The 16,187-nt window shown below is 42.6% G+C and overlaps 1 protein-coding gene across 16 annotated transcripts in view; it reads right to left on the bottom strand.

Moving 5' to 3' along the window:
* Positions 1 to 16,187, bottom strand: part of BLTP1 (bridge-like lipid transfer protein family member 1) — a 246,531-nt gene that overhangs the window by 86,518 nt on the left and 143,826 nt on the right. For 15 of the 16 annotated variants that reach the window (XM_073341054.2, XM_073341048.2, XM_073341041.2 and 12 more), the window contains 2 exons: positions 14,873 to 15,092; positions 12,580 to 12,738 (listed from right to left, as the gene is read on the bottom strand). In XM_073341054.2, coding sequence (XP_073197155.1) covers positions 12,580 to 12,738; positions 14,873 to 15,092 — 379 coding nt within the window. The remainder of the gene's footprint in view (positions 1 to 12,579; positions 12,739 to 14,872; positions 15,093 to 16,187) is intronic. The other variant, XM_073341050.2, reaches the window with a different exon arrangement.

Below are 16,187 nucleotides of genomic sequence, written 5' to 3'. Positions count from 1 at the left end.
TGCTTCTGAGATGCCCAAACAGAAAATTTCTTCCTTTTAGCTTTATAAGTCAGTCTGATTGAGGCTTGCTTTCTTAGGAGCAGTATTTTCTGAACTGCTTGTTTGGTGAACATCAGCTAGCCAATACAAAGGCTGTCCAGGTCCCAACATCCAAGGGATGAGAAAGGCATCTGACAGGCAGCCTGAACTGTAGCACTCTGTGGAGCAGAACACTCGGCATTTCTTGTTTTGGACTCAGGTAAATAAGTCTACTGATTGGCCTCCCCACTTACAGGACATGTTCTGCGACACTGGATCCTTGATTGATCACTCAAGGTTGCCTGAGAACGGCCGACTGAAGTGATCTGCTAGTGAATTGTGAATGTTGGCCCTGGAAAATTCATGGTCAGAGAGGAATATACCAATTCCAGAGCTGAATGGCCTCCTGATAGAGCGGAAATTACATGTGTTTGTTAACATGATACACATCTGTGGTATTATTTGTTAATACTCAGATTGTGAAAATCTAGAGCAGAAGCAGGAATGTTTTGCATGCCAGGTGGATAGCTCTGAGTTCCAGGAAATGTAAAGACCAGCTTATGGAGGATACTACAGGCCCTGTGTTTGAATGTGATTTAGATTCCACCTCAGAGAAAGGGCACTGATCGCTAGTCTTGGTAGGTAGAGGTGCAGAGACAAAGTACTCCCTTGCACTCATGCATTAGTTTGATGAGTACAGTGCTTGTTGCAGGACCACAATCAATAGGCCCATGTGGTGGGTTGTTACACTGATTTCAACCACACTTGCATGGACCACAGGTCAAGACTGGCAAACTACATAACATAGGGGACACCATATGTCTGAGAAGCATTCGGCATACTCTTACTGATGTCCTTCTGTGAGTTAGAAGATGGTTCATCAGGTTCCCTATGGTTTAGAATCTTTCTTGTGGAAAATAAGGTTTCACTGACCTGGAATCTAACACAGCTCCTATAAACTCTGTCTTTTTAGTCAGAGGAAGTGTAGATTCTTTCTGTTGACTTTGAGGCCCAGTGTGGTAAAGAGAGAAGTTTACTTGAACTGAGAAGTTTACCTACTGGTAGACCCCAGATCAACCTGTCTGCAGGATACAGATAGAAAGGAACACCATTTTCCCTTAAGTGAACTGTATGACTACCAAGTATGTAGCGAACACACTTTGTGGAGTGGGAAGAAGAAAGGGCAGAATCCTGTACTGGTAGTGAGAGATGTTCTTATCAGAAATCTGAGGTATTGTGACAGAGATTTTTGTTATCCATTTGTCTGGGGGCGTTAGTTGATTAGGCTGATGCTGCATGATTTTTGGGGAGGAGGTACGGAACACATTAAGTGTTTAAGTTTTAAAGCTTTATTGATAAAATAATAAAACAACAGCAGAGAGTGCTGGGGACGCTTCCACATTACTTATGGGAAGAAAGAAAGCGTTAGTGCCCCAAGCCTTAACCCATTTTTAAACTTACACACACACTACCCGAGACTGGCGAGGCCTGGGTGTAATGTTAGAAGAAGAGATGGGGAAGGGTGGACAGGAGTAGTGTCCTGGGCCCAGGTTGTTGAAGGATTTGCTGTTGATTTTTGAGTTGCTTTAGCTTTTAGGAGGGTTTTAAGTTTGGGGCTTTTGGGGGGAGGGGGTGTATTTTACTTAGGGACTTTTGCTTTTGGTGCTTTTAGGGCTAGTTTAAGTTGGCTTGCTGTGGCCTTTTTGGTTTTTTAAAAACATTTTGGCTTTGGAGATTTTTTTTTATTGGCTTTAGCTGTTGCTGTTTTATTTGCTTTTTTTTTTGCTGCTATTTTTGCAGCTTTGCTTAATCTAGTGTTTTGGGGTTTTTTCAACAGCTGGGCAGCTGCTAATTTTTTGTTAAGCCCATGACCTTGGGCCAGGGCCAGAGTTTTATTTGTACACGGAGCTAGCTGAAAGTGTTGAGTTAACCCGTTCTTTGCTTTTCTTCTTTCTCCCCCCCGGCCTTTTGTATTCTGCAAAGGAAACTTCCACTCTCCATTCACACACCTTTGACCCTCCCCAAAATGCTTTGCAATGCTTGCAACAGTGTTAGCCACATACAATGCTGATCTGCCTTCCCTGGAGATTCCCTGAGGGAGGGGGCCATTGGGGTGTGACATTCCCCTCCCTTGACCCTGAATCAACGTTTTGTTGTGAGCGGTCCTCACTTAGGTTTTTATTTTCCCTCTGACACAGTGGCTAGGGCTACTGTTGGCCTTCTGCATAAACAGCAATATAACCTACACAAAATTGTTAGGGCAGCAACAATTGCGTACACTAGCCAACAATGACTTTTGGCTTTATTAGTAACATAGCATAGCACATCCCCCTGTTGGCATAGATGCCCCACTCGAATGGCTGTGGCAAAGGCAGCTTTCTCCAGATTAAATGTGTGCTGTAACACTGTAAAGGAGGAGGCATTTGTCTGGAATACGGTCAGTTGTTTCTGGGTGTGCATTAAGGGCAGGAAAACATTATGTCCTGTGACTCTGAAGAATGTTTTTGAGATGTAAAAAGTCTAGAATGGGAACACTAATTCCCTTCCTTCCTTGGGATGAGAATATAATAGAAATAAAAATCCCAGCCTCTGAACTCCAAGGGCATCTCTTCCACTACTCCAAGATGCAGGAGGGAATCCACCATTTACTTCAATAGTATTTCATGAGAGGAGTCCCCACATAAGAATTAGGAAGATGGTAGGGGGGTAGGAAGGCACTGGAATTGTATGCAATACCCATTTCTAATAATGTCAGATCCACTTATCCATAGTGAACCCAGTCTAGGCTTCCTGTAAGAAGAAGAAGAAGGGGAAGAAAAATAAATAAATAAAAAGTAGTTTGCCCACAGTTCTACCAGCCTCTAGACTGGTGCAAAACCTGATGTTGAGAGGAAGAAGTCGAGTACACCATAGCTGAAGAGGTCATCTTTGTTGGAACCTGTTCTTCTCTGTTGGTGGATCCAGTGCCTTCTGTAGGTTATTATAGTGTGCACTACAGGGATACCGTCTGAAAATTTGAGATCTAGCTGGTTTTCTCTTTAGGGCAGACATGTACAAGAGAATACAAAATGGCTCTAAAGTCCTTAATGAGTGGAGGGCCTTGCTGGTCTACGAGTTGAAGAGGTCACAGCCCTTGAATGAAAGATCCTCTGTTTTGGTTTGGACATGCCTGGATGTTTGATTATTGGAGCTAGGAGGATCTCTGTATCACCACATAGGTTGCAATGGTGTATGTGGATACATCCAAAACAATATTCAATGAAGATCTAGATATCAGCAAGCATGACAGATTTTAATTCTGCCCTGTATTCTTGTGGAAGTCCTTATTAACAGACCATTTGTCCTAAGGTAGATGATTATATTTTGTGAAAAACACCTAGTGTTTGGTAATGTCCATCTGGAGACCGGCAGAGGAGTAGACTTTTCTGCCAAAGAGATCCAGTCTTTTAAGAGTCCTCTTCCCGTGGTGGTGTATGAGGAGGCCCTGGTTGCTTGAATAGTCCCTGAATAGCCACTATGACAAATGGATGTGAATAAAAGTACACAAAGTCCTGGGGAAGAACTTGGTACTGTCTATTTGTCCTCTTGGAAGTGGCAGATACTGATGCTAGAGTGTGCCACACGTCTTTTACAGGCTTTCACAATCCCTACCGTAACAGACAATGGTGAATCTACCAAGCATGGAAGTGGGCAGAATACCAGGGGGCCAGTTTCTTGTGAGAATCATGCCTTTTCCTTCTCAAAGTCTCTACCTGACTCCCAGTCTGATGACCATGAAGCAGAAAGGACATCTTGGGTACCAAAACACTGCTGGCCAAATGAATCTACTCTCATGCACATGTGGGGGCATGTACACCAAGAGCAGAATACTTGTGGACAAAAAAGAAAAACTGACTAATTCGAATTTCAACAGTAACTCCTATTAAAAGCCAACATAAATATTTGTATTTTTTAAAATATGGCATTATTGTAAACTGCATTAATATGTGCTAGTTTTAAACAGTCAGAAAAAATATTTAGCCACACATTCCACAGAAGGATAATGATTCTTAGCATTGCCACTGTCATAAATATAAAGGGAAGGGTAAACCCCTTTAAAATCCCTCCTGGCCAGAGGAAAAATCCTCTCACCTGTAAAGGGTTAAGAAGCTAAAGGTAACCTCGCTGGCACCTGACCAAAATGACCAATGAGGAGACAAGGTACTTTCAAAAGCTGGGAGGAGGGAGAGAAACAAAGGGTCTGTGTCTGTCGGTATGCTGCTTTTGCTGGGGATAGAACAGGAATGGAGTCTTAGAACTTTTAGTAAGTAATCTAGCTAGGTATGTGTTAGATTATGATTTCTTTAAATGGCTGAGAAAAGAATTGTGCTGAATAGAATGACTATTTCTGTCTGTCTTTTTTGTAACTTAAGGTTTTGCCTAGAGGGATTCTCTATGTTTTGAATCTAATTACCCTGTAAGGTATCTACCATCCTGATTTTACAGAGGTGATTCCTTTACCTCTATTTACTTCTATTTCTATTAAAAGTCTTCTTGTAAGAAAACTGAATGCTTTTTCATTGTTCTCAGATCCAAGGGTTTGGCTCTGTGGTCACCTATGCAAATTGGTGAGGATTTTTACCAAACCTTTCCCAGTAAGTGGGGTGCAAGGGTTGGGAGGATTTTGGGGGGAAAAGACGTGTCCAAACTACGTTTCCCAGTAAACCCAGTTACAGTTTGGTGGTGGCAGTGGATATTCCAAAGACAAAGGATAAAATTAATTTGTACCTTGGGGAAGTTTTAAGCTGGTGAAAGTAAGCTGAGCAGGTTTTCATGCAGGTCCCCAGATCTGTACCCTAGAGTTCAGAGTGGGGGAGGAACCTTGACATGGTGGCAGAGTGGTGGGATTAACCTGAAATCATTTTGAGATCAATTTGAGATTTTTTGAACTAGAAATACAGATTTTAAAAAGGAATTTTTTTTTTCCTTTGGAGCTGCGGAAAGCAGCTTGTTTTTTCTCTGCTTTGGGGCTAGAGCGGAGACAAAAGGGGATTATCTTTGTGAATTGCAGGTTTTCTTTGCCTGGAGGCAGGGTACTTAACCTCCTGCAGGGAAATTCACAGTCTTGGTAAACCAGAAGTTTTTTTTTTTCTAAAAGTAAATAGGGGGGGTGTTCTACCCATTTGCCTGGCGACAAAAGTGGCAGGGGCTTTGTTTTTTTAGGATTTTGATTTTTTTACAAGGAGCACAAGTTTGAAAAGGAATTTTTTTCCTTTGGTCTGCTGGTAAGCAGGTTTCCAAGTAGTTGGAGGTTTTTTGCTTTGATTTGGGGCCAGAGCAGAGACAAGGGAATTGTCTTTTTCTGCAGGCTGACAATCACTATCAGAGAATAGGTATTCTATTCCAGCACAGCAAAATTTTACAGCCAAGTTTTGTTTGTTTATTTCTAAACCTCGGGTGTAAAGTTAGTTAAAAACAGAGAGGTTAGGATGACAAAATCCACAGCTCGACAAAAGCTGGAATTAGCCAGATTTCAGGCTGAAGAAAAACAAAGGGAACATGAAAGACAGATAGAACTCATGCGGCTGAAGGAGGAGGAGAGGGAAAAAGAGAGGAAGCATGCACTGGAGATGGAGAAGGTAAAGGCTCAGCAGAATATACCAACAAACCCTAGCAATCCTTCTCCAGGTACCACTCCCCATCCCAGAAAGTTCCCCACCTACAAGGCAGGTGATGATACTGAGGCCTTCCTAGAAAACTTCGAAAGGGCCTGCCTTGGGTACAACATCTCTACTGACCAATACATGGTAGAGCTGAGGCCGCAGCTCAGTGGACCCTTAGCTGAGGTGGCAGCTGAAATGTCTAAAGAACACATGAACAAGTATGAACTGTTTAAATCCAAGGCGAGAGTCAGAACAGGGATAACACCCGAGCAGTCTCGTCGGAGGTTCAGAGCCCTAAGGTGGAAACCAGACGTGTCATTTACCCAACATGCCTACCACATTGTGAAACATTGGGATGCCTGGATATCAGGAGCAAGTGTTGAATCTCCAGAAAATTTGCCCTTCCTAATGCAAATGGAACAATTCTTAGAGGGGGTTCCTGAGGAAATAGAAAGGTACATCCTAGATGGGAAGCCCAAAACTGTAATCAAGGCAGGAGAGATTGGAGCCAAATGGGTGAAGGTGGCAGAGAAGAAGAAAACTGGTCACAGTTGGAGCGGAGACCAGAAGGGACAACCCCAGACCACACCCTATTACCGGGGGCCACCCAAGGCCCCACCTACCTCCCAAAGAACCCTCCAGACACCTTATCATCCCACCACCCCGTTCTCCAGCAACCCTTCTCACCCCAGTGACCCATCAGCTGGACGATGTTTTAAATGTAACGAGCTGGGGCATGTGAAGGCCAACTGCCCCAAGAACCCCAACAGATTACAGTTCATTCCACCGGGTCACACCAAAGGTCTGCAGGCCCAGATACCTCCCAGATACCCTTGGAGCGGAGGGAAACTGAGTGTGGGCAGCAAGAAGGTCACCATGTGGAGGGACACCGGAGCACAAGTGTCAGCTATCCATGCTTCCTTAGTGGACCCCAGTTTAATCAACCCAGAGATCCAAGTGACGATTCAACCCTTCAAGTCCAACTCTTTCAATTTGCCTACAGCCAAGTTGCCTGTCCAGTACCAGGGCTGGTCAGGAACGTGGACTTTTGCAGTCTATGATGATTATCCCATCTCCATGCTGTTGGGGGAAGACTTGGCCAATCATGTGAAGCGGGCCAAGAGGGTGGGAACGGTCACCCGCAGCCAGGCTAAACAAGCCGTGAGGCCTAGCTCTGTTCCGGAAACTTCTATCAGGACCCGGTCAGAGGTGATGGACCCGGACCCCAGGCCAATGTCTGCAACAGCAGTAGTGGATCCAGTCCCAGAGACCCAGACGGAACCAATCCCAGAACCGGAACCAGCTGAACAACCAAAAACAGACCCATTGCCAGCACTGAATCCAGTACTTGTAACCTCAACACCAGAGGGCCCCACCAAACCTGAACCGGCAGCAGCCCATAACCCTACACAAGAGGCTCAGCCAGAGCCTAAACCCCAACATAGTGTCCCAGCGGAAAGCAGTTCACAGTCAACGGAAACAGTCCCATCCCCTACAGTGCTTCCAGAGGGACCAAGCATAGGTCCACAATCCAATGAGGAACTGATGTCTCCAGCCTCAAGGGAACAGTTCCATACCGAACAGGAAGCAGATGAAAGCCTCCAGAGAGCTTGGACGGCGGCACGGAGCAACCCACCGCCTCTCAGCTCTGCTAATCGATCCAGGTTTGTTGTAGAAAGAGGACTTTTATACAAGGAAACTCTTTCTGGGGGACACCAGGAAGACTGGCATCCTCAGAGACAGTTGGTAGTTCCAACTAAATACCGGGCCAAGCTCTTGAGCTTAGCCCATGATCACCATGGGCTAAGCTTAGTTTAGTGGCCATGCTGAATAGTGAACAGGACCAAAGACCGTTTGGGGGGTCATTCCACTGGGAGGGAATGGGCAAGGATATTTCTACCTATGTCCGATCTTGTGAAGTATGCCGAAGAGTGGGAAAACCCCAAGACCAGGTCAAAGCCCCTCTCCAGCCACTCCCCATCATTGAAGTTCCATTTCAGCGAGTAGCTGTGGATATTCTGGGTCCTTTTCCGAAAAAGACAGCCAGAGGAAAGCAATACATACGGACTTTCATGGATTTTGCCACCCGATGGCCGGAAGCAGTAGCTCTAAGCAACACCAGGGCTAAAAGTGTGTGCCAGACACTAGCAGACATTTTTGCCACGGTAGGTTGGCCCTCCGACATCCTCACAGATGCAGGGACTAATTTCCTGGCAGGAACTATGGAAAATCTTTGGGAAGCTCATGGGGTAAATCACTTGGTTGCCACTCCTTACCACCATCAAACAAATGGCCTGGTGGAGAAGTTCAATGGAACTTTGGGGGCCATGATACATAAATTCGTAAATGAGAACTCCAATGATTGGGACCTAGTGTTGCAGCAGTTGCTGTTTGCCTACAGAGCTGTACCACATCCCAGTTTAGGGTTTTCCCCATTTGAACTTGTATATGGCCGTGAGGTTAAGGGGCCATTACAGTTGGTGAAGCAGCAATGGGAGGGATTTACACCTTCTACAGGAAGTAACATTCCGGACTTTGTAACCAATCTACAGAACACCCTCCGAACCTCTTTAGCCCTTTCTAAAGAAAACTTACAGGGTATTCAAAAAGAGCAAAAAGCCTGGTATGATAAACATGCCAGAGAGCGTTCCTTCAAAGTAGGAGACCAGATCATGGTCTTAAAGGTGCTCCAGGCCCATAAAATGGAAGCATCGTGGGAAGGGCCATTCACAGTCCAGGAGCGCCTGGGAGCTGTTAATTATCTCATAGCATTCCCCACCTCCAACCGAAAGCCTAAGGTGTACCATATTATTTCTCTAAAGCCCTTTTATTCCAGAGAATTAAAGGGTTGTCAGTTTACAGCCCAGGGAGGAGACGACACTGAGTGGCCTGAAGGTGTCTACTACAAAGGGAAAAGTGCTGGTGGTGTGGAACCTCTCCATGACCCTTGGGTGTATGCAGCAACAGCAGATCCAGGAGCTGTGCACTAGCTATGCGCCAATGTTCTCAGCTACCCCAGGACTGCCTGAACAGGCATACCACTCCATTGACACAGGTAATGCTCGCCCAATTAAAGTCCAACCTTACCGGGTGTCTCCTCAAGCTAAAACTGCTATAGAAAGGGAGGTCCAGGATATGTTACAGATGGGTGTAATCCGCCCCTCTGGAAGTGCATGGGCATCTCCAGTGGTTCTAGTTCCCAAACCAGATGGGGAAATACGTTTTTGCGTGGACTACCATAAGCTAAATGCTGTAACTCGCCCAGACAACTATGCAATGCCATGCACAGATGAACTATTAGAGAAACTGGGACGGGCCCAGTTCCTCTCTACCTTGGACTTAACCAAGGGGTACTGGCAGGTACCGCTAGATGAATCTGCCAAGGAAAGGTCAGCCTTCACCACACGTCTCGGGCTGTAGGAATTTAATGTACTCCCTTTCGGGCTGCGAAATGCACCCGCCACCTTCCAAAGACTTGTAGATGGTCTCCTAGCGGGATTAGGAGAATATGCAGTCGCCTACCTTGACGATGTGGCCATATTTTCGGATTCCTGGGCAGACCACATGGAACATCTACAAAAAGTCCTTGAGCGCATAAGGGAGGCAGGACTAACTGTTAAGGCTAAGAAGTGTCAAATAGGCCTAAACAGAGTGACTTACCTTGGACACCAGGTGAGTCAAGGAACTATCAGCCCCCTACAGGCCAAAGTGGATGCTATCCAAAAGTGGCCTGTCCCAAAGTCAAAGAAACAGGTTCAATCCTTCTTAGGCTTGGCCGGTTACTACAGACGATTTGTACCGCACTACAGCCAAATCGCCGCCCCACGGACAGACCTAACCAAAAAGAAACAGCCAAATGCCGTTCAGTGGACCGAAAAGTGTCAGAAGGCCTTTAACAAGCTTAAAGCGACACTCATGTCTGACCCTGTACTAAGGGCCCCAGACTTTGACAAACCGTTCCTAGTAACCACAGATGCGTCCGAGCGTGGTGTGGGAGCAGTTTTAATGCAGAAAGGACCTGACCAAGAATTCCACCCTGTAGTGTTTCTCAGCAAAAAACTGTCTGAGAGGGAAAGCAACTGGTCAGTCAGTGAAAAAGAATGTTACGCCATTGTCTACGCTCTGGAAAAGCTACGCCCATATGTTTGGGGATGGCGTTTCCACCTACAAACCGACCATGCTGCACTGAAGTGGCTTCACACCGTCAAGGAAACTAACAAAAAACTTCTTCGGTGGAGTTTAGCTCTCCAAGATTTTGATTTCGACATCCAACACATCTCAGGAGCTTCTAACAAAGTGGCTGATGCACTCTCCCGTGAAAGTTTCCCAGAATCAACTGGTTAAAATGTCCTTGAGATGTCAAAAATATTGTTAGTCTTTATGTACTTGGTAGTATATTTAGAGATGCATGTGTCTTATTAACTCTTTTTCCTAGAGCTCCAGGAAGAAATCCAAGCCAGTGTTTCACCCTAGCTGAGGTTTGGGGGGCATGTCATAAATATAAAGGGAAGGGTAAACCACTTTAAAATCCCTCCTGGCCAGAGGAAAAACCCTCTCACTTGTAAAGGGTTAAGAAGCTAAAGGTAACCTCACTGGCACCTGACCAAAATGACCAATGAGGAGACAAGATACTTTCAAAAGCTGGGAGGAGGGAGAGAAACAAAGGGTCTGTGTCTGTCGGTATGCTGCTTTTGCCGGGGATAGACCAGGAATGGAGTCTTAGAACTTTAGTACGTAATCTAGCTAGGTATGTGTTAGATTATGATTTCTTTAAATGGCTGAGAAAAGAATTGTGCTGAATAGAGTGACTATTTCTGTCTGTGTGTCTTTTTTGTAACTTAAGGTTTTGCCTAGAGGGATTCTCTATGTTTTGAATCTAATTACCCTGTAAGGTATCTACCATCCTGATTTTACAGAGGTGATTCCTTTACCTCTGTTTACTTCTATTTCTATTAAAAGTCTTCTTGTAAGAAAACTGAATGCTTTTTCATTGTTCTCAGATCCAAGGGTTTGGGTCTATGGTCACCTATGCAAATTGGTGAGGATTTTTACTAAATCTTTCCAGGAAGTGGGGTGCAAGGGTTGGGAGAATTTGGGGGGGGGGGGAAGATGTGTCCAAACTACGTTTCCCAGTAAACCCAGTTACAGTTTGGTGGTGGCAGTGGATATTCCAAGGACAAAGGATAAAATTAATTTGTACCTTGGGGAAGTTTTAACCTAAGCTGGTAAAAGTAAGCTTAGGAGATTTTCATGCAGGTCCCCACATCTGTACCCTAGAGTTCAGAGTGGGGGAGGAACCTTGACAGCCACACATGCATGCGTTTAGTTTTGAATTCACAATTTATACTGCTGCTCATTATTATCCCAAATAACATGCATTTTACTTAAGCAAGACTCACTAACTAGATTACTCTTCTCTATCCATATATGCTACATGTAACGGTATAACTGTAGATATCACTACACACCTTTTGCAAAAGAAAATTTTGATAGAGCCATGTCCCTGGGCCATAGAATTATACCTACAGCTATTTCAGGAACCTGAATTTGTGACCAAATTATTATGGTTTAATTAACTAAACTCATGCCATTAAATACTATACATCTAATGCAACTGTTTAACAAAGATCATTTAAAATCAAGTTCACAACACTCCTACTTTGTGGTTCTTTTCACAGAATAGCAGGTTACAGATTTAACAGGTTACAGAATCAGAGTCACAGTGGGTAAACACCTTCACACATCTATAAAGTTAAGCACTCACAATGTGTTTTCAGGATCGGGGCCTGTATTTGTTCAACCATAAAATAATCACAAGCTAATAATTATATTCTGAGATTAACAAAGAGAGGCTAAAGGACAGTTAATAAATTAAAAAGGAGGAACCTTCAAATTATTAATAGAAAAACTGAAAATTAAAAAATTCACATTTATAATCCTTCCCTTGTTCATAATCTTCAAAAGGACAACGGAAAGACCAGTAAACTACTGTAAATTATCTTGTTTAATGTGTTTTAGCACATTTTTTAATCCTTCAATCCCATCTCTCCTTTCTTTTTCCCACTTTCAATCCCTCTCATGTCCTCTCACTACCTCCCCTTCAGGTTAAAGCTCATCTTTCTCAAAACAGAAGAAATATGCTTGGTTATATTTAGCTTCAAAACTGAACAGGGAGAAAGAGGATGTTTTTCCTTTGTAAACTAACATATACACAAAAATAAGACCTTTATTGTAGAGACAAGAGCCTTGCTGACACAAGAGGAAAGCATGAAAAGAAAGGTCTGCAACACACTGACATTTTCAAAATTCCCATTAATTCCTTGGGAGCAGGACTGAGCCTGAAGAAAGGAAATCAAGGGGTTTCGGGCTTTTTTTTTAAAGCTATCTTTCAGCAGTTCAACAACTCTGCCCTCTTGGTTTTAGGAGTTATCTTGTTTTCTTTCATGCATAGTTTTTTCAGAGTTTGGTTGAAGTGAAACTCTGAGGGAACTATGTCTGGATGACGTGCAGCTTGAAAATGCTGAATAAAGAGCCAGTCTGGACAGAAGCCAGAATACAGAGATTTGCAAATTATGTAAAGACTTTTCTATGACATCCATCACTGTAATATCTAAGTGCTACAAATACACTAATGCATTTATGCTACCACCACTTCTCTGATATAAAGTCGTATTATTAACCCCATTTGATAGACTAGGAACAATAAAAATTAGCATATGGTAATTATGCAGATTTCTGCATTCTGACTGGCCAATGACAGCTACAAGAATCAGAGTGTAGAAATCTGCATACAGGAAAGATAGGAAATAGACTGATCGTGCAAATCAAATACCCTGCATCAGAATGCAAGGAATTGCATAACTCAGGGAAAACTGATAACTATGCAATATCTTTGAAGTCCAATCAGAATTAACAATACCTGTTGGAAGGCTATTGTGTCCAGATTTGGTGTTGGGAGACTCTTGCACTACACCTCCTCTGTTGCCAACAGCATTTGACATCCAGTTATAGAAACTCACAGATGATGGTTCAGACAACAAAGGATGTTCAGATAACATGTCGGTGGCCACGGTATTTCCTATATTAATAAATCAGTAAAGTTTTAAAGACCACCACACCAAAATTACTGTGTAAAATTGGTACACAACATAGGTATATTGATAATGGAAAACAGGTGAGGTCTTTACTGTTAACTTACTGTTTACTTTACTTTACTGTTAACTTATTCTGATATATAGGAATTGCTCAAGGGATATTTCAGAAAGGTATAAAAAAAATAGTCAGACAGCACTCTTGCAAACTACTGGTGCTGGGGAAGTCCACCCCAACCCTAGGCTTCAGAGCCTGAACTCCAGCCCCAGCTGTAACTCCAAAGTGCTATCCATACAGCTATTTTTAGAGCACTAGCACAAGCCCCACTAACCCCAGTACGTCAAATCACGCTGGAAGGCTCACTCCAGAATGCTGTACACACACACGCACGCACACACAGTAGTAAGAATATATAAAATGAAAGCTTTTTAATATATATTAAATTAATAATTTATTTATTTATTTGGTTATCTTCTCCCACAACCTTCCATACTTCAGAGTAGGGGTAAGCAAAGACAAGCAACATGAAGACCTTACAAGATCTTACTCCTGTAAAGCACCTAGTACACCAAGGCCTCAATCCTGTTCAGAGACTCCAATTGCTACCGTAAAAACAACTGGAATGGTAACAAGCAGAGAGTCAGGAAATACAAAGTTAATACCGTACCGAGAAGGTTAATTCATCTATGTTAACAGAAACTTTTTTTTTTATTTCTGCTTTTCCACTGAAACCACAGATTTATGGTATACATTTTGATACTAATATTCAAATTACAGGATGCGCAGTGAGAATTAAATATTAAGTTGTGTACTTCCAGACTCTTACTTTAAAATAAACAACTTTAATGATGCATTTTTACATATTTATTTTGCTTTTTGGCTTTGGGCATTTTTTTTTTAAAAGCAGAGCTAAAGGAAAAGCAGAGTTAAAGCATTTAAAACTGAGATCTTCATTTTGTGAGGTGCACATGTAGGCAGATTTCTTCAAAATCACTGAGTTGCTAAACAACATATGTGTTCAGCTCCCCTTCAGATCAGCCATTCCTGGAAACACAGCCACTAAGTAGAGGCGGCAGAGACAAAGGAGGAGAGAACAAGGGCCAGTCTACACTACCACAGTCCATCAGAGCAACTGCATCAATGAAGCTGAGCCGCTGTAGCGCGTCTGGTGAAGATGCGCTATGCCAACAGGAGAGCGCTCTCCCATTAGCATAATTACTCCACACCAACGAGAGGCTCTCCCACTGGCATAGCATGGTGTAGACACCGCTTCAAGTCCATGTTATTTAGGTCGCTCAGGAGGTTGCTTTTTCACACCCTTAAGTCAATGTAAGTTATGTCACTTAAGTGGTAGCGTAGACAAGCCCCAAGCGAGCAAAAAAGAAACCGAGCAGCTGACTGTCAGGGAGGGACAGAAGGCAAGAAGGTGAACAGCAGCCCTAGTGTTAGTCCAAGATACAATGGATGGAAGTTGAAGCTAGACAAATTCAGACAGGAAATAAGGCACAAATTTTAACAGTGAGGATAATTACCCATTGGAACAACTTATCAAGAGTTGGATTCTCTATCACAAGCAATTTTTAAATTAAGATTGAATTTTTTTCCCAAAAGATTTACCACCTGTTTGAACTGAGGCGTATCAGGGAAGTCCTATGGTCCATGTTATGCAAGAGGTCAGACTTGATGATCACAGTGGTCCCTTCTGGCTTTATAATCTAGTCCCTGATTAGGCCACGCACCTTGGTATTGGACACTTTTCTCAAGAAGAGTTATATACAAAGTTTCTCAGTTCTGTTGTTTGAGTGGTTGTACGTTTACACACACACACACACACACACACAAACACACACAGTATACCATTCTTGGAAAAAGAGCAGACATGCAAAATTTCAGTTCAAAATTCTATTTTTTCATAAAGTTGTAAGAATTTAAAGATGGAGGGGGGAGGTTAAATATAGCAGTCACCACTAGGCACTGCTTTAATAACATTAATGCTTCTTTAGAAAGTCAAAAGGAAAAATATCCTAACACAGTAATAATCACCTTTGGGATTCTTTTTTGATATTAGCCCTTAATACGGTAAACTGAAAAAAAATCTAAAGACATAGCATGTACAGTACCTGTTCTTGTTAAAGAACTACTTTTAACTGCTGCAGTACTTCTCTGAGGAGTCCCTTCAAGAAGATTATGCAAACTAGGAAAACTTCCAGTAAGGTAGCTGAGTAGGCTCTCCTTTCTTGGACTTTCCTTGACTGGCATTCCAGAACGGCCAACATGCACTGGTGAATCCGTGGCTGTGTCTCCACTAGTATAGCTCAAGGAGTGATACGGATGTATACCCTTTCACACACAAAACACAAATCACTAAATGCTAAGTGATCTATGTACATATAACAAAATGGAAATAAGTAATTATTAAGTGCTATGAACACTTTATTAAGCCTGAACACAAGACCAAAATCCAGAAACTCAGGAATCATAATTTGGCTCTGATACTAACTCTTTTGGCAGTCTTAGACAAGTTACATCCTCTTTGCCTATTTCCACAATTTGCACTTGCCCCACCCCATAAGCATGTTGTGCAGAATTATTAGTTATACTGCATACCAAAGATGAAAAAAGTACTATGATTTTGTGTGTAAGAAGCTGTAATTTAAAAGCAGAGTATGTAAACTTTTAGCACCTGGAACCATGGGTAGGTAACCAGTGTTCAATTTAACTAAAGGAAGTTTGTGGAAGGCACAGCAAAAACTGCTACCTAAACTGCAATTATCTTAACCCATCTGAACTGCAATTATATTTGTTTTTAATAGTCAATCTTGAAAAACACAGGCCTGGAAGCATCATTTTTTGTTGCAAAAGCATCATTAAAAAAAGCTTCATGCTGTCTAAGGTGCTGAAGCACAAACAGGTGGTTTAAAGAATCTGCAGAACTTTACCCAAACAGTAAAAGTAAAATTAAGACTTTTTCCCTTTGAATTACTTCTCTAAAAACCATTTGTAAAACAGTTTCCCAAAGCAGGCACGCTTTACTATTACTGAATGACACTTTATCAAGCATGGAATCATTAGGTAATGATGCCTAAAATCACATTCCTCTTGTCTATAACTGAACCTAATGCGTGAGATCTTGTAACGGTTGAGACCAGAAAGTTAATTATATAACATATTATAGCTTCACCATATGTCAGAAAGGTAACTTTTAATTCAGGTTTGTATATTGCTTTTGAGATAAAAAGTTCATATAAATGCTATGTTCAAAGTAACTCAAATCACAGCAGGAGATGTTAGTCACCTTGTGCAGTACTAGAGTTATTCAAGATGTGTTTCACTATGAGTGCTCCATTTCAGGTGTGTATGCGCCTCATGAATCTGTGATGAGAGATTTTCAACAGCTCTGCCAATTCAGTCCATGTATGTGCTCCAGATATCCTC

The sequence above is a fragment of the Lepidochelys kempii genome, chromosome 4 (assembly GCF_965140285.1).
Source record: "Lepidochelys kempii isolate rLepKem1 chromosome 4, rLepKem1.hap1, whole genome shotgun sequence".
Taxonomy (NCBI): Eukaryota; Metazoa; Chordata; order Testudines; family Cheloniidae; genus Lepidochelys; species Lepidochelys kempii.
The sequence above is the reverse complement of the archived record's forward strand: the minus strand, read 5'-3'. Positions and strand labels throughout refer to the sequence as shown.